Source organism: Battus philenor, unplaced genomic scaffold (assembly GCF_028537555.1).
Source record: "Battus philenor isolate CCGP_79_NKW_IND1 unplaced genomic scaffold, ilBatPhil1.0.hap1 SCAF_8, whole genome shotgun sequence".
Taxonomy (NCBI): domain Eukaryota; kingdom Metazoa; phylum Arthropoda; class Insecta; order Lepidoptera; family Papilionidae; genus Battus; species Battus philenor.
The window spans coordinates 7,000,027-7,025,031 of NW_027181748.1; the positions used below are offsets into that span (position 1 = coordinate 7,000,027).

The following is a 25,005-nucleotide window of genomic DNA, read 5'->3' on the forward strand; positions in this document are numbered from 1 at the left end:
CCTGAGTCAGGAGAAGCTGTAAAAGCCAGAACGGCTAACAGCGTCCAGCGCCAATAAAATATAGCCAACTACTTTTTTAACAAGTCCCCATTGCCGTCTGTCTTAAAAGAGCGCTTAGAAATAAACCGCAATCCCTAAAAATTATTTATGTTATTATTTTAACCCTTTTAATTGTAAAAACGATTTTTTTTAAATAATTGCACGATAGTTAACTCGCTAACGCCTGTAGCTTGAGTCAAACGCCCGAATATTTACCAAGTGCTCGTGCTTCGCGCATTTGACCCGCTTTGCTCATAACGGTGGCTATTGTTTCAGTCCGCCTCACGCCTTTGCAGAGTTATGTTTTGATAATAACGATAAACTGTGCTACCCTCGTGTTACTGTACGATTATTATGATTAAGGACATTCGTGTGTAAAACACAACAAGCAATGGTGATTGTCTCTTTACTTCTATCTAATAGCGTTTACTGGAATATCTTAAGTAAATTTTCACTAATGCTACCGATAAGTGTTAGTAATTAGTTGGTGTATAGTGTTAAAGGAATTTAAAGGACTTATTTAAAAGGTATTAAAAATAATATTTTTTTATTGTCTAAAGACGAAATCAAATGCATATACACGTGACCCCTATTGCCATTATTAACAGAAGCTTTGTCCTCTTTTATGTATTGCATAGTTTAACGTTAATTTTATTTATTTTTTATGTTTTATATTTTCAATGTCAACTCGGATAGCACGAATATAAACACGGAATTGGTTTCACATCAAAAAAAGTGACAAAAATGTAAAAACCGTAAATCTTTATAGTGTTTTATACTAGAATAATTAATCACGAAATCGTTCTTAAATGATAATTTAAAATATTTGATTTGAATTAAAATTTAGCACGTATATATAATTTACGTTATTTGTTTTAAACTAGTCTTTAATGCTTGACGAAGACAGACTATTACTAGACACGAGTACCAAACGCGTTGTTCATATAATAATTACTGCAGTATTACAATGCAATACAAAGAGTATATTGCTTTGTTTAACTGTTTAAACAGTGAATTTATTAAAATAATGATATGCCAGTTAATATAAAAATACACGTAATTATTAAAGTAAGCGTTCTTTAATATATTACGTTAATTTATCTTTTTTCTTCTTTATAAACGACCAACAATAATATTCTATTCATATAAGTAAGATGTATTATCTCGTGTTTAATCATGTGAGTGGAATTTAAGCTTCTTAGATTACATGTCTCGCGATGTGGTAGTTCTATAGATATATAGTTATTTATGTAAATGTTTATTGTACCTCAGAATAACTTGTTTTGACGAGATATTTTGGCGCTGGCTTATATAAACAAGCTTTTTGCGAACTTGCAAATATCGTTATAATTAACAAGTAGTGTTAAAAGGTAAGGAATTATACACCTTATATTTTATTTGAACTATTTTTAAAAGCAGAGTTAGCTATTAAAAATATTATGTAATAAAAGGCGTTGTTAAAAAAATGCAACATGATTTATGTCTGAATCCATTAAGAAGATGCATGTATCACATATTACTTATAAAATATGTATCACCATTTCATTTTAGTACTCATTTATATGCATATCATACACCTACCTAAGTCGTGTCAGAATGTAACGGCCTCAGCCAGGATTTCTAACTGTAATTAATTAAAATATATTCGTCTCAATTATCGTCCACTGTCATCCTTGTACCAGAACGAGGCTTGTCCCCTGGCAATCGTCACAATAGGTTATAGGAAACTGTTGTACCTCTTTCCTAAGGTGCAGTACAGTGGTTTCAGTAGCAACGTAATACAAACACCATACAATTAGATCAAAGCAGCAGATGATTCTATTCTGGATACCGTCGAATTTGATTACTGAACACTTCTTGAATGATAGCACTTGCCCAGGTTCATATGTCTTTATTCCTGGACTACTACGTACTTACGTTAAAGTAATATTAGAGTTTAGCGGCTCCTTAATCAGGTGGAATATGTTAGTCTGATTTGTCTATGAATTTTTTAATTTTGTTCGTATAAAGTGGTTTAGGCAAGCCTTTAGCGCTCTAGTCATTCCGGTTAAGCTATAAAAGCCAGCGAGCAAACAGCGCTAATCCGTGATAAACAAAATAAACACTTTCTACTTTGTTCTTTATGTTTACTTAAAAGACATTTAAAAAATATAAACATTTTAACAATAACTATATATATCCTTTCCGGTTGTCCCTCACCAGCTTCGCGTGGCCCTCATTGCCTTTTGTAGGTGTAATTTCGTAAAATATATTCTTGGTCATTTTTAACATAAAAAATGTTCTGGTCAAGTTTAATACCTATAAGAGTTATAGTTTGAAAATATGGCATTTTTTTAAATAAACACTTGTGTTGTTTTGTATCTGCGGACTACTCGGCGAAAGGAATTTTCCTACCAAAACTCATGTCTCCAAGCCTCATGGTTTCAGAGATATTGTGATGAGAGAAGAGATGAGATTACTAGTATTTTTATATTTTTTTCGATCTATATCTGTACCATTGCCGGAGAAATCAGAACGTGGAAGGAGCTTAGTCTAAACCTTTTTTATGTGACCTAACTTAAAAGTTCTTTCGGAATCATTGTCTTGGGTACATCATGCAATCGCTATCGCTATCGCAATCGCTTGATTGGATGTTGCGAGTGACCAGGCATAAGGGCCTCCGAAAAGGGAGAATTTGAGCCGTCTCATAAGTGTTTAGCATTCAGACTCAACATTTATAATAGATGTGTACGACATGCGTATAATTCTTTTAACAATCACAAATTATTACTACAATTATTATTTTACCTAAAATTAAAATTAATATTATAATAAGTCAAAGTAATTTAAAAAATTATTTACGCGAAGAACGAAAGTCACAGACGTAGTTCGAAGAATTGCTCGTCTGAAGTGGCTAAGGACGGGGCTCATTGCTCTTGCAGCCTTCGGCTGTTGGAGTCCAAAGGCCAACTAGACTAGGTGGACCGATGACATAGTTAACATCGCGAGAAGTCGTTGGATGCGGGCAATGCAACGGTCATTTGGCCGATCTTTGGGTGAGGCCTATACCTTGCAGGGGGCGTTGTTAGCTGACATGAATTAATAAATTGTGTTTTCAATGAAAATTAGGATTTTAATACTTTTATCATGATTACCATTGTCATATCGTGAAATATGTCCAAGTCCAAACTTTGAGGTGTATCCCCGTCACTTTAATTTTTAAATTATCATCTCGAGGATCAGAGGTACATTTGCCACAATATGCTTTAATTAAAATGTGAGCAAGTGTTATAACTCTAGCAAGTAACGAGTACTTGCGTATTAATAGACCATTAACTATGTGCGCGCTAATCTAATTGGTGCTACCAAAACAACTCGTTGCTAGCTTAATTGCATTGAATGTTGAAACAACCGAAAGGACCGTCTCTATGAATTCTATATTCTTAAATAAAAAATAATAATGCTATTACTATTTTCTTGTATAAAGTAGTAAAATTTAATTGGACGTGCAAATATAAAAGAGCGATCCAGTTTAATAGTCAAACACTATTGTCAGCAGTGCATAATAAAAGTGAAAACGTCTCTTCTATCGTATTAACAAATCCTAGAAATTCTATTACACTTTATAGCGCAGGGCGAAACAGGGCGTCAAGGCTCATAGCGATCCTCGACCTCCATCTCGCTGCGTTTTCCCAAAGCGTGGTACAGCGGTTGCGGTAGCACTATTACGATAACAAAAGTTATACATAATTTACAAAAAAATTTACTTATTAATGAAATATTAAGTAACAATATATTATAAATTATTGTAAATAATAAAATAGTATTCATAAAAAATAAAATTGGCATCAGCTTTCGTCTACTACTACTAAAGTTAAAGATACGTTTACATATGTCATTTGCATGCATTGTATTGATATTTTAATAATGGCCACTGTTTGTTTAACTACTTTCATATTTTTGGACTATTATCTATTTAACCTGTAACGTGTTCTTGCCATGATTGAATCAGTAACTCGTGTTCCTCAAGAAATAAATTGGAACGGTAGTTTTGGTCAACCAAAAAGACGATGATAAAATAAATAAAAGAATTGATTCCATAAATTGTTAATTACACATTTAAAAAAAATCGCGTGTAAACGTACGTTTAAATTTTATTGGAATTGTTGATTAATATTATCAGGTCCTGTTGACGCTTCCGGAAGTGCGACTGAATGAGCGCTATATTAACGGTCCGGCAAATAAAGTACAGTAAACAACAAGAACTCACAATTTCATGTTAAACGTAAATATTTGTAGGCTTTCAAGTATTAGTTATTGTCGCTGGAAGTCGCTGGATGCCAGAAGCACAAGACAGATCATTGCGGCGATCTGTGGGGTAAGCCTTATTCCTTGCAGTGGGCGTCTATCAGCTGATATGATGATGGTTTTTGTCTGCACAACGAAGAGCTTAATATTTATTACGAGTACAATATCATACACGGTGGATACATTTCTTAGTAAAGCAGAGAAACGAAATCTGTAATTAAAACAACGTTTCTCAGCAATAAGAAGAAGAAAACAAATTATACTAAAGACAAATACATAGACAATATTAGTTTAGATGTTAGATATGAGACGTTGCTAGAAGTAAGTACATATCTACATTTTGTTATTTTATTATCGTGTATAAAAATTCTATGGATAACTTGATAAATCAATTTAATAACTATTCATCGCCACTTGGTAGGTAATAAGCGTGCAAGTTTGGGACGGATCAAAGCAAAGATGCTATTATAAGTAAATAGGTCAGATATGATGTTTAGTAAAACTGTCGAGCATAAAGAACTTCGCATCTCCACAATTGTCCTTTGTTATACACGATAAGTTTCAGCATTGTCAAAATATTAAAAAAAATACCGCGTCAAAATATTTAGGAAAAAGGTTTTTAAAATGTTTAAACCTCGTCTACTACTAGTTCATGTATTACTTTTGGAAATATTGTTAATGAAGAGAAAATGTTGTTAAATATAGTAGAGAATACGTGCAAATAAAAAGTATTCCGATGCACCGTTAGTACCGGTTTCGTGGCTATTGGTCAATGTTGCTCCGAGGCGTAGCTTATCCTTGCTTGAACTTTCTTCATCATTTTGACCTCTCTCCGAGTTCATGTCAATGAATTTCATTCATAACAACGTCAATCCTATTGATTTGTACTGGATGTCTTTTATACGATTAATTTACAATTGCTTTAGGCATATTATTTGTCAATATTTTTAATATTATAAAATTATGTTTTTTGAACCATTTCTTAATATATACTTATTCCTTACTCTAAACTATTTACTAATTATTCTTCTAATTCAATTTATAAATCTGTCTATAACGGTATTTAAAATTGATGTTTGTTTTAAAAATAAATTTATAAAAAAGGTTACCACATATACGTGTATAGTTTTCGGTGTCTACATGTATATTTCTGTGTATGTATGTGTTAAAGTTTATGTAATGTAAAACTATGATTTATAGATTAGTACTTAATTTTGAGACTGGTCATGCGCAACGTTTTTTACATTTATTTATCCTGTATTGAAGAAAAATGAAAGATCCGTGTTCAGTTTTTTATATGGTATTGACTTATGTCTTATTATTATATATACTTATGTTATATTAAATTATGTTGACTATAACATTATGCTCGATTCGAGATAGCTTGGTATTGCTTTTTTTAAGTAGTCTATGATAGCCAAGAAGAGTTGAAATCTATTCTTAAGCCGTTATATAATATAACAGCATCTTACAGACCTAAACATGGCTAAAAGGCTTGGTGCAGGCCGCTTCTAACCGGTCCTATTAGAAATCTTCATGAGACGCTTATGTCTTATGGTTAAAATGATGATAGATGATTATATAAATTTTAAATACGAGCATTAAATTTTCACAAATTTTTATTTTAAATATTTTGATTGTGTGGTTTTTGTAATAAATTACCTTGATAATTGTTGCGTTTTATTGAAATTATTACTTTAAACGATAATTTTGTAAATTTATGAAAACTTTGTTTTCCTCAGGTAATCAATTGGCGAAAAATCAAGACTGGAATGAGCAAATGTGCATTGTGACGTAACGTCGTAATCGCGTATGAACAATAGACTTATGGGGTGTACTGTGAAATAGTGTACAGGTAGGCGACATGTGGCGGACGGTTGTGGTTTTGGTATTGGTGGGAAGAGCTACTGCATTACTCGACGGGCCCAATGTGTGCACGAGGCAGGAACCGTAAGTCGTCTTATTTATCATTTAGTTCACATCTCTTCATTTAGTTCTTTTACACTTGTGAATTTTTTACTAAAACTACACAGTTCCTGGTAGTACTGAAATATCTATGTATTTATAATTTTAGACGGGTTGTAAAGACGTTCATAAGTAATGATGCAGATATTCTAAGTTTCGAGCAGTGGTAGTTCAGCGATAGTGGACTGAGACATCGCGGATTCGATTTCCGAGATACAATCTTACATATAATTCACACCGCACTGATTATATAGAATTGCCGCTTATACGCAAGTTTCCAGAGAATAGCGATCCAAGCGCGGCTATTATGATATATCTGCCCATAGATATCTTTGGAGGAGCCCCATACCTTGCAGTGGGCGTCTGACCTGAAATGACGACAAGGCGTTTTCTACCACCTACCTATTATTTGTTATATATTAATATATTAACCTACAGTATTGCAAATATAATAAGTAGGCAGCAGTGTAAATGTGACATAAAATAATTAAAAAAATACTATTGTATACATGATAAATACTATGATTGATATACTTAAATAGGAGGATATAATAGGTATTTAAATTAAACATATACATAACATTTAATTTACGATTCGAGAGAAGTTACGTCTTTTTTTCGGTCAATACGTCTCGAACTTTCTTTTTGCCACATAATATAACGATTTTCTCACTACCTAACTTCCAGGGCAAATTTCTTCCTAAATAGAATGCAGTCTATTTAAAGACATATTTAAATATGATTCGATAATAGATAAGCAAGAAACCATACAGTTTTTATATTTATGGTATCAAAGTTGATATGTACTAAAACTGATTTAATTTATATTAATTAATAAGAAGGTTTTAAATTACAATTACACGTTTTTTAATAATTTGCCTGTTAAAGCAATACGTTCTATTTAGGACAACAGGACGCGCCACAGATGCTATTACCTTGTTTATTTTCGGGCATAGTTTAACTTTTTTATAGTTCTCACTCCTTCGTACAAACGATAAATCGTATAAAAATGAACTGCCTCTCTCTTTCATGTATAATTTAGCAAATCTAACTTACGATAAAAAAAAATTTTTTTTTGTTATGTCCGGGTTAAGTGAGCAATTGTCGTGAATTGTTGTCCTTTTTAAATAATATATTGAATTGTATAGTGATAACATGTGTTTTGTTGATTTCTACGGAGAAAAATATAAAACCATTATTAAGATTGTATCAAAAGATGTATTATTACATCCAGCAATCGTTTTATTTTTTATAATTCAGTGAAATTAAAGTTAAGTTTTAGATAACCCATTTTGATTGTCATAGACAATTTGCTATGCAGTTCAAAGTAAAGTGTATTGTAAGAGATTACATTTAAAATATATCTCAATAATAAATCTATATGAATTTGTGTACAATATCAGATAGATTCTGTGAAAAACTTTTTACAGTCCTCAGTTTAAAAAATAATGCTCAAATCCCGTATCTACGGAAAGTTCTGTTATGGGATTCACACTAAAAGATATGATCTTATGAGAGACATTAAGGTAATAAGACATAATATGTAACATTTAATAAAGTAAAGGAAAAGAAAATAGTACAATCACTATAGATTATAGTAAACAATATATTTATACATGATGATGTTTTGTTATTAACCGCTTAAACATAATTGTGTGATAACAATATTTAAGATATTTTTAAAAAAATCCTATATTAAGTATTTTTTAAATCTTGAAAATATATAAATACCTTAAAATAATCATTATAAAGGATTTTTTTAATGTGAATAACTGTTAAAAACTGTTCAAGCGTCACGACACAAAACAACCATTCATATGTTGAATATGTTTTCGTTATATGAATGGATATCCGTGTGCACGTTTAGACTTAAAGCGTCGTCACGTCGGTTGTACTTATTGTTGTACGGTTATCTCAAAGTTTAATGGGTCATATTCTCAGTAATTGTAACTGTCAAGTGTGTTTACATAAGATGATTCATAAGGTTTAATCCACGTAACAAGCGCGTATGTGTCATATTTTTATTAATTTAGTGTTGTCAAATGAAATTATTAATGTTTATGCATGGAACATGGAAGGAGAACAGTATTTAGTTTTTATAATCTTCCACATTCGAATATTCTGAAACAAAGATAGTTATTTAACTCTTGTGTGTTTTCTTGGCAATCGCTTATCACCTGTTGACTTGCGTAAGCCTGTTTGATACTTCCAATTTTAAATTGGATTACAGTATATTAAAGAAGCTTTACTAGACTCGACTTAACTCGACCTCATTAGTACTACTAATGTGCTAAGTATTACAAGGAATAATCCGATAGTAGTAAAGATTGCTAATTTGAAGTAACAGTGAGCAGGCCACATTGCGCGCAGAATTAATGGCAGCTGGAGGCTTTAAGATTCTGGAATGTAGACCGCGAACCGGCAAGTGCAGCGTGGTAGGTTTATCCATAAAGTAGACATACGACCTTGTTAAGATCAGGATGATAAAGCTCTGGATGCAAGCTGCTTCCAGCCGGTGCTATGGAGAATTTATTAAAGAGGCTTATGTCCAGCTGTGAGACATCATACTATAATGAGTTACAGTGGAGCTGGGATTCGATCTTCTCGTATTCCCGCGATTGTAAAAGCTAAGAGCTATTTTGGTTCAAGCGAAATTGGGGTACCTATGCCATTCACTACAAAGAGCATTTGCTTAAACAACCAACAGAATGATATAACAGCTTACATTAAGGCTCACGTTGAATTGGCTATACTAAAGCAAACTCAGACGCAAAATGAGCACAATGTTACTTGAAGGCACTAGACAGAAACCAGCCCGTTGTAAATAGATTAGACAAGGCAAGGCTCCCTAGGAAGCCATCGAACTAAGTAAAGTGATGTAGATAAACTGTCTTGAGTGTTGTGCTTCCAAACCCGGTGAACCTTTTAAGCCTACAAGTAAATATCGATTATTAATGATAAAAATATTGTATGCAATTTAAGAAATAAGTTATACGAATCGATACAGTTCATATTTAATTTGAATGCGCAAGTTATATTAACGAATGGATCGATTACATTTTTAATCCGATTTGTGGATTTGGATTAGTGTTTTATGGACATAGGCCTACTGTATAGATTTCCAAGGATTACTTAATCGGGGTTAATTTTGTTTGTATAGAACCGAATATTATAAAGACAAATAAATTGGATAGTAACATAATAGGTTTATGCTTGAAATGTCTTGGTTAAGTGAATGGAATTGAGTTTAAGATACGCACGACTAGTTATTTGGTGAATGTCGGATTAAAGTTTTGACTTTTAATGATATATTGCATTATATATTTACCTAAAAAAAGTTTTAAAGATTTTTTATTCTGACGTTTACATGAAAACAGGACACAAGATTCTTGAATATCCCATTTGAAATTATTGATATCATTACCAAGATTTTTGTTATTTGCTTTTACGACTAGTTGCTTCATCTGCATACGTCGCAATCCGTGCTCCACCCACGCGCACTACGAAATATTTCGATAATACATTACAACAGATTTTAAATGTAAATAGGTTTGTAAAGATTTTGTTCTAGAAACATAAGTATGCCCTTTACTAATTTATAAAATATCTAGCTAACCCCCGCCTGCTCCTCGAGGTCCACACTGCTGTTTGCGTGTGTAATAGCACAAAATCCATTATTGTAAATTTTTAAAAAGCTATAAACAACATAGTTTGAAAATATGCTTTTTGGTGTGGTATCTCGTCGTTTTACGATTTTTCTACGTCACAGTTGAGCGCATGTCTGTTATCATTTAAAATTACACCAGGTGTTAGGGAGCATAGTTATCAAGTCTCCTAATCATAATCACAGGGTAAGTTCTGAAAACCTCGGATTGCACTTATATACTCCACTGAATTGGCGTGTGGCCAAATTCTCACGTCTTTAAGGTCAAGGCTCTATAATCACACCTACACAAAGACCTCCACGACCTCGGCTTGCGCTGGCACTCGAGGCTCATAAAGCATTCCTTTTCGCCAAGATGCTCGATACATAGCCCGACAGCTGTCGTGCCTCGCAGCTGGGAGAAGAAAGATCCGTATCAAATAGCGGCTAACCCTCTCCCAACTGTCTGCGTTTAGTAAAAGCGAAAGAAAAAAATATTGAAAAAAAAAACACTAACGTTACAAATTAGAATTAATAAAAAAAACAGCCCGATTTATTAGCTAGATAGCACTGGAACAAGAAATGTGTTAAGAAATACCAGTTCTTCTCGCCTTGTCTTGTCTCATCGGGCTGGTTTCCGCAACCAAACGGCACTGCGCTCATTTTACGACAAGGCATCTTTGTCTCTGGAACCGCTATGATCTTTTATCCACTGTAGTGTTATAATGTTGTTACTACTTACCTCCACTAGACGTTTGTGACAATCATTTATTAATTCAGAGTTCATATTGTGACTCTCAAGGACTAGAAACATCGGTCTACTGTCGGAGAGAATTCGAATGGAGGAACCTTTTACTCTCCAACAGTCAGGGCGGCGAACGCATTTATGATACCCACGCATTCAGCTTGAAAAACGGTGCTGTGGCGGTGTACCTAGCGGCGTTGCTATGCTGATGTTTAAGTCTTTCGAGAAGGTCCCGGAGCCGGAACCATCTGCAGTTTTGGAATCTGTTAGTGAAAGTCCTAAGTTCTTAAGAATGGCAATCGGTCATTTTCGCGCAATTGTATAGAAACTCCTGCTACTCTTTTATTATTAATAGAGCAAAAATCACTAAGTGGCGGTATCGCTAGTCGTCCTTAATTTCATTTGGAGCTATTATCGCTTGGTCCTGGAGGTATGGGACCTGTATTGATCTCCCGTGGATGCGTTATTATTAAAGGCATTAGTATGGATGTGGTAAATGTGTTATATTTACATTCAACTTCTAAGCTGAAGTTTACCATTCATTAGATATGATATTTAAGCTAGAACATATATAATAGCTTGGTCACATTGCAGAAACACAAACTTTAAGGCTGTAAGGTGGCCAAAGATCATTTATCAATAATATACAATTATGATATTCAATGCAAATATTGAATGTTATTGCATGTTCAATCGCGATGTTTGATTTAACTAATACGTAAGTAAACAGTCTAATTCCGTTAGTAAAACCTTACACCTTGCAAAACTGTAAGCAGGTCAATGAAATCGACCCAACCGTTTAGTACGTACAAGGAAAGGAGAATCGACGCTATGTCCGGCACACGTTAACAATTTGCAAGCGTGTTACTGTGAGGTGTTATTGAATATATAAATGCTAAATACTTTGTTATAAATAATAATTGTCTTATCATTAATAATTGTAATTACTGTCACGTTAATCGAGTTAATAAAAAATAGATATTGTAATATCACTGTCAACTTCGAAACTACGAATAATCTTAATATTCCGTCAGTGTAAGAACGTTCATTGAAGAAATAAAATGTAACGTAATTTTACTATTAAAAGAGTAAAATTTAGAAATAATCGAAGTATTTATTGTTCGGAAGTAATACTGCAATTATCTTTGTATTAGTCATATTAAATGAATCATATTATATAATTTACTACTACGTACAGACAACGCTTCGATTTTTCGACGAATCGCAGACGTCTTTTTCTGCCTAATTACACATGTGTGACACAGTTTTATGCTCTGCAGGGTAGTTTGAATTATTTTTATATTGGTAATTAAGAGCTACATAAATATCTATTTGGTGTAAGAGTACACGCACATGTTTTCTGAAGAACCTAAATATATTTATTTTAAATAATTTTAATATTTTTAGTACATAAACATATACACGTGAGTAAGAAACGGACCAATATATAGCTACTTCCGCCATGCAGCAGTAGTAGTGCATATATAGCTATATATTTGTCCTTTTCTTACTTAGGATGGACTTCCGCAAAATAACGCCTGAACCATTAGATATACACGTGTTTTTTTTTAAGTTTTAGCAAATAAAGATTTTTGAAAAAAAAAACCTAAGCGTAGATATTTCCTAGTGATCATCACCATAATGTCAGATGATAGATACCTAAAGCAAGGCGTAATCCTGTCTCAATGATCACCACGACGGACCGGTTTTGGGTTGCCCGCATCCAACGACTTCCCTCTACCTTGTCTACTATGTCTTCGGTCCACCTAGTGGTACCCACGCCGCGTATTCGAGAACGAGAACTTTTGGATACCTAAGTCTGCATGAATCATTATTCGTGTCCGCTGCCTCTACAGACAATTGTTTAAGTTTCGTCTTCGTGGTAATTTTAATTTCGCAGCAAAATTCGGTACATAACCTTCTCCAATGCTCTTTGATCATTCTTAAAGGATCCATCGTAATATTATAAAACAATTTGTAATACGCTGGCACACAACACCGACGCTGTAACACTTCGTGACCTAACATATCGTCTTTGTTCTTCTTTCTTTGTCATACCGTACATTATCTATGAACTGATATTTAACGATTGTAATTTGCGAAGGACAATTGTTCCAGGTATATCAATTTCTTTGAAAATTATAATTTCGTATCAGTAATCTATAACTTACAGTTATAGCGAAAGGTTCATTGTACTATGCAATAAATGACTCAGTCGACATTTTATATTCAAATATAGAATTTTCATTATTTAGATATAGAATATACAGAGTAAAAAAATATTTGTTACGAACAAGGCTTTACATATTTCAACATAAGGATCTTATTCTTAAGGTGACCGCTTATGCCTGTCATTATTTTTTTTTTTGGTCACTTACAATATTTTTAAAATCTACTGTATTCGTTGTATAAGTCATTTCCAGGCTCTATAAGGCTAAAAATATCCCTTACACTATAAAAAGATTTTTTCCGAGATTTCTTTTGTGCTTAAAGTTTTTTGTTCTTGTTTTACAATGACAGAGAGTGTATGACGTTATAATACATCATTAAAAGACAAGTTAGTATATAATGACTAGAAATCTGTTATATAACAACTATATTGAGGGAGTTTTTACTTTAGGTACGGCTAGGATTTGATTATTCTGTGTTCATTCCAGATACACGTCAACGATAAGAGTATCAGAGCAGCAGCCGTACCAAGTGAAGGAGTACACGTGGTGCTTCAGTGTACCACCGCGATGTTCAAAGTACAAGATACAGTTCCGTAAGGTGTTCAAAACGCAAACGCTGGTGAAGTACAGACCCGTAGAGGAATGCTGTGCAGGATACGCGCCGGACTCCGAGGGGAAGCAGTGCGTACCTGTGTGCGTGGACCCGTGTGTACACGGCAAGTGTATCGCGCCGAATACGTGTGCGTGCGAACACGGATACGGGGGTCCCGCCTGTGACATATGTGAGTTAAACGTAATCCGCCCTTATTGTTTCAAACGCAATTGACGCCAATTTGATCGCTGTCTGTACCGTAATTGGATTTACGTACAAATGTGATTCAAGTTGTCTGCAACAGTTCGCTGATTGTATTGATAGCTTATTTTCGAAATCAAATTATTTTCGATCATCATTGCATATATTTGATTCTTATATGTAGTATTGTTAGATACGCGCGCATATAGTTTATTTACAATGTTTTCATTTACATCCATTTTCACTATTTTGTAAGAAAAGTCATTGAGAGTTTCTCCTATTATATATATTGTATATGTGGTACGAAAACCACTTAGCGTAAAAGCAAATGGTCATATATCGTATCGTTACTGTTATTTCTATCTATAAAAAAATGTTAATTATTATTTGAGTATATTACGATATAATTTTTGCGTTTCCCTTGTGCAGAATGCGAGAAGAAGCCTAGATCCTATGTACAGATAAAATTTGGTAAAGAATTTTTAAACATCCAGAAAAAGCAAATGCAGAAAATCTTTGTTTTTTTTGCACTGCCTAAAGCATTTCCACTGACGACATTTTATTAGCGCCTTTGTTATGCTTAGTTTTGGTAGCTAATATTACATTTCTATGCTTGGCTATGCATGGAACTTCGCTTTGAGTTTTACTCAGAAATGAGGATGCGGAAGAACCAAGGTCACCGTCGTAGCTCGAAGACTCGCTCATCTGAAATGGCAGTGGGCGGGGCACTTCGCTCGTGTAACCGACAGCTGTTGAGGCCCAAACGTTCTAGGGTGGCGACCACGCGCCAGTAGACGCATCGCGGGAAGTCGGGCGTCTTTCTGCTGATATGATGATTATATTTCTAATTCAAAACTGTGCTCACAAAGCTTATTATATAGCTTAGTTCTAGTCCATCCCTCAACTTTTTCTTACTTCACTGTCTTCTCTTTTTATTATTTCACCTTATAATTTTTTAATCAAAGTAGTTTAATAGAATTAAAAAAGTTAATATTTTCACAGCATGTCAGGCCGGCAAATGGGGTAGAAATTGTCAGAATGATTGTCGTTGCCTTAACGGTGGTACATGTGAGCCGTTGACGGGCGAATGCGCTTGCGCGCCGGGCTGGCGTGGAGACGCTTGCGAGCGTCCTTGCTCGCTCGACAGCTTCGGTGATGGTTGCCAACAAAAGTGTCAGTGCCAGAACGGAGCGGCTTGCGACCCAGCTAGTGGGGCTTGCGATTGTGCTCCCGGCTTCACAGGCCCCTTGTAAGTATCATAGAGCATGCACCTAATGAAATTCATCAGTGTTTACAACCTAGCTTACGAGTGAAAATGAAATTGGACACTAATAAGTACGGTGATTAAATGCGACTCCCAAGACAAACATAATTCTCCCGCACTACGAACACGAGCTCTAATGACCAATGAAAATGAACCCACATACGCAAACAAGATTAGATAGAGAGTTTTGGATAAGCAAAAGCCGTTAAAGAGACGGGTGGCTATTTTTAAAACTTGCGTCATTTGCGATCATATTCTATGTGAACTGGATAATTAGCAAATAATGACTTCTTAGATTTACGTGAATAAAGCCCGTGAAATAGAGCAATAGAATAGAGTTTTTAACTGATTGTATGGCGATAAATTTTTATGTTCCCGCAGTTTCGAGTGCTTTGTAGCTCCCATGTTCACGAGTAGGCCTAGAGTATTGGATGTAATACTTTGAAAATAAGATTTTTTTAAGCGTAATTAAGCACGGTGTTTATTATGATCACAAAATCTTGAATGAGAAATTGCCAGGCATGCAAGTTCCTTGACAAATCATTTGATGTTAAAGTTGCATGTATGTACACTGAGTTATCTGTGTCCGGAAAAATTGCTAATTATCTTTCAGTTTTCAAAATGCTAATAAAGTTTCATTATTTGTCACTGTAGTATTTTGCGAACTTCAGTAACAAGTAGAGTATGTATATTTCTGATTGTCAGTGATGGATATGTACACATTGTATTTTAACAGTGTCTTTTATGTATCATAAATACTTTTTGTTCATGTACATCTCATGTCCAGAACTTTCCATGACTTGATCTTTTCATGGTTACCAATGCCATACAATGGCTGTAAGTAAATAAACAATAAATTACCGGTACATAAATAATGATTATTTCAAGTTGTGAATATTTCCGGTATTTATTAATATTGATGTTATATGTGCGATTTCATTTAAAGAAGTGCGTATACGTTTTAGGTGTGAAGAAAGGTGTCCAAATGATATCCCGTGTAAACAGCAATGCAGATGCCAAAACAATGGCCAGTGTAACTTTATCACGGGGGAGTGTACATGCACTCCTGGCTGGACTGGTGAAGTGTGTGCCAATAAGTGAGTATCAGTTATTTGTTTTTATCAAACAAACAAATAATATTTATTCTTGCGAATAGGCTTATTGCTCAGAGTTTTCGATAACTCAAGACTTCAATATAACAAAGATTTAAATATGTATGTATACATAGATTACTGCCAGGCTCGAAATGTTGATTCCACCGAGAAGAATCTGGCAAGAAACTCGATAATTACTATTTTGCTACTCTACTTCCAGAGATAACACGATGAGTCGGTACATAGGTGGAAAATTATATATACAGATATATAACATTTTCTAAATTTATTACTAATATACTTTATAAACTAGGTACACGTAACGTAGTTGTATAAAGTTATGTGTAACTCGAAGAATTACGTTAGAAGAGCATTGGCGCCTAAAGGTGCTCGATTGACGACCACGAGCCGGTTAGATGGACCGACGAAATAGTGAAGTGTCTGGATGAGGGCAGCGTAGCACCGGTGATCGTAGCGGTCTTTGGGGGAGACATAACGATGATGATATTTAACAAACGTAAGCCAGAACATTGGTAGACTAGTGATGAAAGATTAGAGGTTGAAATCGAAGCTCGAGTACTCGATACTCGAAAAGAACAAAACAATCACATCTGCTTAGTAATAGTGAAGAAAAACATTTTAAAATTATCGGCTTTGTGACGTCACCAAATCGTGACGTGACGTGTCAAAAAACACTTAAGTTGTAAGGAAAATAAACAACATAATTATTTTCAATTAGTTTCTTCGACAGACTTCGCAATGTTAAAAAAGTTAATGGTTTTTCACAGTCCTGTACGAAATATAATTGAAACATATTTAAGACCGATTATTTACAATAATAAATTTTTCATTTCAATGCGTTGCAAGACATTAATGATGATTATACTTTCAATTTTTCTTTATGCTGTACGATAATTTTTGTTTTGCTTGACGTCAAATATTTTACACGTAAGAACAAGTATTTAAATTTAATTTTTTGTTTGTTTAAAAAATAGCGTTCTTTTTACTGTTTTCCTCGCAGTTTTTTAATTTTTTTTCCTAAAGGAACCTTCCCGTGTGTTAACGAAAACATAAAGAATAAATACCCGAATTGGTATTGCCGTTCTTAAGTTTTGTGTTTAGCTACATTTAGCGAGTAATTTTTATTTACACAAACCAGACTAGAACAGATGTAGATTATGTTTCAATATTCTAATCTCGAAGGGAATAAAAATACTTGGTATTTTTTACTTCAGATGTCCTGCCGGTCATTGGGGCCCTAGATGTGAGAAGACCTGTTGCGCCAATGGAGCTGGTTGTCATCATATCACTGGCGAATGTCAGTGTGAGGCCGGTTTCACTGGAGAAAAGGTAACTAAGGAAATTGTAATGTGTATACTGAAGTATCATTAAGCTGAAGGTCACGTTCTCTTCGAACTATATACAAAGCACAAAACTAACCGCAAATGTACAGTTTACTTTCATAAACATTAATTTATTGCGCAATGTTCGACTTTTTCAATTTTTTTTCAGAATTTTGTACCAAATATTACCAAACTAACACTAACAAAAAAGATGAAAGAAGTGGAAATTTCATTCCGCGACCAAGCAAAATAGGGATTAGTTTTTTACACTGGATGATTATAAATGTAAAAGGTGTAAATTGAAATGCCATAGGTCAATAACTTCTGGCGGTACTTAGTCTCTGAATTCTCCTGGATCTAAATTTTGAAAAGGTTTTCTTTCCTTTAATATCGTTACGTTGTTTATGATATATGAAACCATTAATATATGTATTAATTGAAAGCAAATGAGACCAATCCTACATTTATTTGGTTGTGGCAAATTTTCTCTCCTGATATTTAGATGATTTCTGAATAGTTTGCTACGTAACTTGATTTGTAAACTGTTTACAGTGAGGTCTTTTCACGTCGGCAATTGAGTTATACGTTCACCCCTTTAAAATTTTTAAACATATCAAATTAGCTTCAATAGATGAATTATATCTGTTCCAGTGCGTAGAGCCGTGCCCATTGGGTACTTATGGCGTGGAGTGTCAAGGCACTTGCAAGTGCGAGCACGGCGGCGAGTGCTCGCCCCGCAATGGCACGTGCACGTGCAAGCCGGGCTGGCGCGGCGAGCACTGCACGCAGCGCGCGTGCCCCGAGGGCAAGTGGGGCGCGCGCTGCGACCGCGAATGCGAATGCAACCCTGCCACCACCGACTTGTGAGTGTTACATCCATGACTATAATTAAATATTTACCTAAAAAGTCACATAGCAAGCGATTATTATCACGATTAGATTATTAATAGTGACCTCTGTACATCCCGAGAATGCTGTCCCATCAACCGGTATCGCCATAAACAAGGCCGGATTTTATATTCCAGGGGAAGGAGGAAAGGAATTGGTGGACTTTTTTTCGCTAATTCTCTTAACACTAACGCTTTTCGAAGTGGTATTAGTGATAACAGCCAGGCAATGGCAACCGACCAAGTCGAGGTTCTACCCTCCGAATGCCCTCACGTCGGAATTGTTAGCGGACATTATCGGCCAGTGACAGCCAAAGCCGAGATTACCCTCGTTAGAGCCATATGCCTAGTTGGTTCGTGGAGCGTCCACCGAAGTGATCTAAAAGCTTGGCGACTTCCTAATCCGGTAAAATAATAGTATGTAGCAAAACTAACTATATATATATACATCTATATATATGTATATACATCTATGTATATATGTATATATATAAATATATATATATTTAATTCACAATCCATTTAATAACTTTAAATACAAAATATGGTTACATACAGTTAATATGACATTTTTCACGGTAGCAGCACGTTATGATAAATTTGTAATATTTTTTTGTTTGTTATACTATTTATTTTGTTTACTACAATTAGTGAAGTGATATCAATATTAGTTCACTATTATATGGTAGAGAGAATAACCAAATAAGGGCATTAGCAAACGATGCTTGTCAAGAAGCATGCTTGGATACTCAAAATTAGACAAGAAAAGAGCACAGACCTTGAGGAAAATCACAAAATTAAGAAATTAGTAAAAAGTACAAAGCTAAAATGGCATGGGTCGGTCACATATTGAGAAATTTGAATGAAAAGTGGACCAAGTTCACTGCTATGTGAACAACCTTACAGACGACGGTCTAATGACCTTAAAAGCGTTGAAGGGTGCGATTGTGCTGTGTAAAATAAAATTATCAAGAAATTCTATGAATGTAAAAGAGAGATATAGCAATATAAACTAAGTAAATATAATAATAATTACATGGTAATTCTAGGTGTGATCCCTGGACGGGAGCTTGCGAGTGTGCCGCCGGTTGGGGTGGGGAGACTTGTTTACGGCAGTGTCCCTTGCTTACGTACGGCAAAGGCTGTCGGTCTACGTGCCGCTGCGAAAACAGTGGACACTGCTCACCCGTCAACGGTATGTCTCTAGAACAATTTCATTTAAAATCTTTTTAGATTTTAACAATACTTCACTCTAGATGTCAATAGTTTGGACTGTATATTTTTAACTTAATAAATAATGTTATATTTATCATTTACCATCATTGTTTCAGTCGCAAGACGACTACTGAACATAGGTCTCCCCAAAAGTTTTACTATAGTACCACGGAATGGCATTCACAGCTGAACGTCCACCCAAAAGACCAGCAGATGTCCGTGTTAAGGTCGTAGAAAGAAACGGTCTTATTGGAAATCTAAGGCGAGACATACGGCTGTAATGATGATGATAATATGGAATAATGAAAAAATATGTCACATTGTAAATTGTAAAAATGCTGCTTTATATCTCATATAGCAAGGTGAGAAAACGTCTATCAAAAGTAACAGAACGAGTTTGTAAATCAAATTTTTTGCAACTACTTTCATAACCAACGATAGCTTAAAAAGATATATTCATAGTTGTTTAGTTGACAAATCAATAATAAGACTTTTAAAGCGGACTAACATTCTTGACATACGATTACTATACAACATTTAATTAAATACAGTTTAATTCAAAAATCGTGTAAGTTCTCAATATTAATGTATGGTAATTATTTATATTAATATGTTAAACTGGTAGACGCGGAGTGGGTAGGCCCTCCATGAAGTGGACCGACGACATAGCTAAGGTCACGAGAAGTCGCTGGGTGCAAGCAGTGCAAGACAGGTTATCGTGGCCATCTTTGGGGGAAGCCCTTGCAGTGGGCGCCTATCGGCTTATATGATGATATTCTTTATTGGAGGTTCTAAAATAAATAAATGTAAAATGTTAATTATATTTCCATAGGATCGTGTCTGTGCGCGCCGGGATACCGCGGGCTGCGATGCGAGGAGCCGTGCCCGTTCCCGCAGTATGGCGACAACTGCGCGGACACATGCCAGTGCTACAACAACGCCACCTGCTCGCATGAGACCGGCCAGTGCGACTGCCCACCTGGGTAAGCATCTTTGTTATAATAAAATGCCTACTGCCGGAATTTGCCACTCCTCTCTCTCTCTAGATTTCCAACAGGACCGCTAACAAGCGGCCTGCATCCAGTAGCTAAAGACAACTACGTAAATATTCTTTTGAAGCCTCAATTGTTTTCTTATTAACTCATTTTAGTATTGAAGACGTGGTCTTAAAACTTCGACTCTTAAATTTGAAAACGTACACGAATATTTTAGGGGTCAAGTTTTTCATTGTCTTTTTTATAATAGAAAGTGCTTTTGTATAATAGACCATTGATTACAGGTTTGATGGTTTGAAATGCGACCGACCGTGTGATGGAAAAACGTTTGGTTTGAAATGTCGACAACCTTGTAACTGTGAAAATGGTGCTCCATGCAACCCTATCAATGGTAAGTCTAACACTGGGATTTTTTTGTCTCACTTCTATGACGTCATTTGAGCAATTTTTTTAAGTCGTTATCGCCACCATCATTTCTCCAGACTCCAGCTCGGTTGGACGAATAGTAATGTAATCATATTGATGCTTTCACTGCATTTGATTTGGCAAATCAGGCAAAACAGTAAGACTTATTACAAATATCATCTAGGTTCGATTTTTTCACGCGTATCATTTAAGCAGTGTGTCAAAGTTTATATTTCGCCGAATCCATTTCGACGAAGCTGTAACAGCTGCATTGTGGGCGAATGCTGTATTTTGAATGTATGTTGAATGATAAAAAACGTGAAGGATGAAAAAGGGAATAAAAAGAAAAATTGTGAAGGATGAAGGAAAAAGGGTGAAAATAGGAATGTATATATCTCTGTCCCGAAAACGAAACGAGGAAAAGAGTATTTACAAAAAAAATTAAATAAAAAAACAGCCTGCTAGGCTATTCGCATCACCTTTAACATATAGAAGGTGCACTAATAGCATGGTAATTTTGTTAGACTAAGATATTTACTCAACTACGGTGCCTTGATATTTTATTGTCACGGGTAACATTGCTACAAGAACAATGGAAGGAAGGTGAAGCATAATTGTTCCGAACAAACAGAGGAGAGTATCCTTAGGATATTTTAATTTGTGGTTTATGTATACAAACATGTAAACAATAAATGAATTTACTAAAGAAAATTTCATTAAAATTGCACAAATACAAAACGATATACTACCATTATACTTTGGCGTTCCCATAGGCAGTTTTCTGGGTTCAACTCTTTTGTTTCAATTTATATTTATTACTTTATAGAGACGGCGCTCTTTTGAACCCAAATGATCTTTGTAAGTTTTACCTTCTATCCGTTGTGTCAAATCATATGCTGCGTTATATATTGACATGTATTCGACTGTGAAAGGGAATGATGAATGCATTACCATATATGGCTTCAGATGATGTAAGTGCTATTAGTCTATGCGAGTTTTATAGCTATATCGGTACTGAGTTCGCGAAGCGTGATTGGTCTGTGAACTTGTAAAAAAAAACGGCAGGTTTAATGCTGGTTAAAGACGTATACAAGTGTGTAGAATTGAACTTGTAATTGTAATAGCGAGGTCTAGCAAGAGGTAGGTGTGGTCTCTCTTCTTTCTGCCATCGCTGTAGGGGATGAACGTATTGATGTTTTTGCAGGCGAGTGTGTATGCGGCGCAGGGTATGTGGGCGTACGATGTGAGAGGCGTTGCCCTGCCGGCTTCTACGGCGCGGGTTGCGCATTTAGCTGTGACTGTTCGGAGAAAGCTCTAGGCTGCCACCACATCACTGGACAGTGCATCTGTGAAAGCAGCTGGAGAGGTAATATACTATGTTTATATATGTTTAAACCTCGTCATATACATAATCTCAGGGTCATCAGTGTGGGTGCCATACCATGATCCGAAAAGAAATTTAACAATAATATATTACACATACACGACAGCATGTAACACAGCTCTGTATAATAATAATCTCACCCATGTTTGCTTGTGAATATTTCTCTTTAGCAAAATTTTATACCAATATGTAATATAAATATTTAAGGGACCTACAATGTTTACTTCTACACTTTGTCGTGCTCTATCGAGTTTGACTCGTGATGAAAAAATTGGTCCAAACTTGAATATGCCGAGCCAGGCTCGTGATAGGTCGTAGTGCCAAACGTTAACAGAACGAGCCGATTTAAGTAAAATCGTCGAGTAAAATAATCAAATATGAGCAGTAATAGAAACTCCAATATTTCAAAAAAAGTGTCTGTATCAGAGACATTTGCATTTGGGCTTGTATCGTGACCTTTCTCTTGCAGTTTGTTCTGTTTATCACGGGGAAAATGCAAGATGAACCAGATTAGATAAGAACTGAAATCAGATTAAACTTCCCTATTTTCTCCACTATAGTCTTCTCATGAATTTCAGTCATTGAAATTCATAAAAAACAAATTAGCATAATAAAGATTGAAGGGGCCAGTACAAGACGTTTTTAATTCAAATTTAAAATAATTTCTATGTCATACGATTGGAACACCTGTACGTTTGTAAATCGCATAACCTAATGCTCATTACTTACTTTTACTTTACTTTTATATTTCCATAAGTGATACTGTAATACAGCCCTATCATACAAAGTAGTTTGAGCGTATCATTTTAAGGCTGATTTTTGTTTATCATCGACCAGTAGCGTTATTTTCATTACCATTTACCATAAAATCACTCGCTTATATACTTTTAATCCAGGTCTTTCTAGGAAAACTGGTAAGTTAAATCTATTCTATAACCCAGGTTAAAACTTACAAAGGGGTGGTACCTATACTGAAATCAATGGTTTATTAACGTAATGATAATATAGTAAGAAAAAGCCATATTTAAATTCGAATTTATATTGAAATACATTATTATTTACTAGCTGTTCCATCAGATTGTACTGTAAGAAGTTAACGGGTTGACGCATTTCAGTAGAAAGTTAAATTAATGTATCATATTTCATAGTAATCATTTTTTCCTGACAAATGAGATATTTTATGCCCCCTTTTAAAGCTTTTACACTATTAGTCTATCACTATGTATTTGTATATGTACTATGTTCCGTAACAGATGTTCTTGGAAAATCAATTTTCTATGACAACATTTGTGACAACGTTACAACATCGAAAAGTGAGAATGGAGCCATTTCAACAAATTTGGTTCGAGGTGAAGATGCGATCCATTTGTTATACATGAGAAGTTTGAAACAGAAAGACGATAAACATAGAACTGGACAGATCGAATTGAATGATGAATTTTATAATGGCGTTTACAGTAATTGTTTTTCATGGGAAGTAAGAAGTAGTGTGTTGGATACACGTTTAATACTTATGACAATTGTTGAGACGCTTCGTGGTTTTGAAGACAGACATCCGAGTGCTGTAGTAATGATTGTCGAAAACAAAAAAACTGTGTTAAAATCTAAAGCTACGGTGTGGAAAATATCTATTGAAAATAAGCGAATTTATTTAAAAAGTTTTTCATCGGGATACTTAAAATATTAACGGTATAATTAATTGCAATAAAAGCATTCATTTTATTCCAGTTTTTAATTTAATTGTATAATTCAATGTACATATATCATAAATATTAAGCGTATTTTAAAAAAAAAAAAACGGGTATTAGATGCTAATAATATTAGATACATTGCACATATATATGTTTTTATAAAAGATTCATACTATAATGATAGGAACTATTTGAATTAAGATGTTATATTTAAATAACTCTTTAAAAAAACATTCACTATTAAAGAATGCAACAAAATTTATTTTAAACTACATATGTGTCCTACGACACATTATCATTAATATATTAAACATCATTTTAATTTTACTGGAAAATGAATATTCTTCAATTATGCAGTGTTATTTCGATTTCTTCTTAGGTTGGAAATATATGGGAATAATGTCCAGCAGTTGACACCCTTTTTGATGTCTTATTATAGGCAGGTCATAAGTTTGACCCCAATATTGAAAATTTGTAGTATGTGTACTATTTCACCACTGCTCGTAAATGGAAAAATTACTTTTGTACTGGGTTATAATGCTATGTAAAAAGTCAAATGCAATAATATAAAATTAATAATGACATCGAAACACATGTCAACAAAATTTTTGTAAATTCCTTTACTAGTGTATAGACACATATACTAATGTTTATTTACAAGAACTATATGTTTTAAATATTCTATGATTGTGAGGGACAAGTTGAAATAATTAATAAAGTTCATTTAAAAATATTGATGATTATTTATTGCTATTTGCTGAATATAAGTTGCGAGAGTGATGAAAATACAGATTTCTTCGGGGTAACTGAACTGGAATCGCGAAGGAGCAATGTTCCCGAAGACCACCAAACTTAAGAGGAGTGACTAAATGACAGCCTCCGAAAGGAGAGTTCTACTTGGTTGTTGCTCAAAAGATATTTTGTATTCCAACCGGTAGTTAATAGGTGATTATATGTACATCTTCTTAACCCAGTGATTTTACTGCGGTCTTTTTTTTTCTACCCATACCAATATATAATTTTACTTCATGCAGAGTAGTGGTGACATTTGAAGGCTGTCTTGAAGATGCAACAGATTATTTAT

At 34.5% G+C, this 25,005-nt stretch overlaps 1 protein-coding gene across 1 annotated transcript in view; it reads left to right on the forward strand.

The window, feature by feature from the left end:
* The window catches only part of drpr (draper), a 41,573-nt gene that overhangs the window by 3,218 nt on the left and 13,350 nt on the right, over positions 1-25,005 (forward strand). Inside the window, exons 2-11 of the mRNA XM_068775380.1 lie at positions 6,069-6,276; positions 13,337-13,632; positions 14,646-14,892; positions 15,873-16,004; positions 17,237-17,351; positions 17,996-18,207; positions 19,281-19,426; positions 20,279-20,429; positions 20,726-20,832; positions 22,051-22,212. Of these exons, the coding sequence (XP_068631481.1) occupies positions 6,191-6,276; positions 13,337-13,632; positions 14,646-14,892; positions 15,873-16,004; positions 17,237-17,351; positions 17,996-18,207; positions 19,281-19,426; positions 20,279-20,429; positions 20,726-20,832; positions 22,051-22,212 (1,654 nt within the window). The 5' untranslated portion in view covers positions 6,069-6,190. The remainder of the gene's footprint in view (positions 1-6,068; positions 6,277-13,336; positions 13,633-14,645; positions 14,893-15,872; positions 16,005-17,236; positions 17,352-17,995; positions 18,208-19,280; positions 19,427-20,278; positions 20,430-20,725; positions 20,833-22,050; positions 22,213-25,005) is intronic.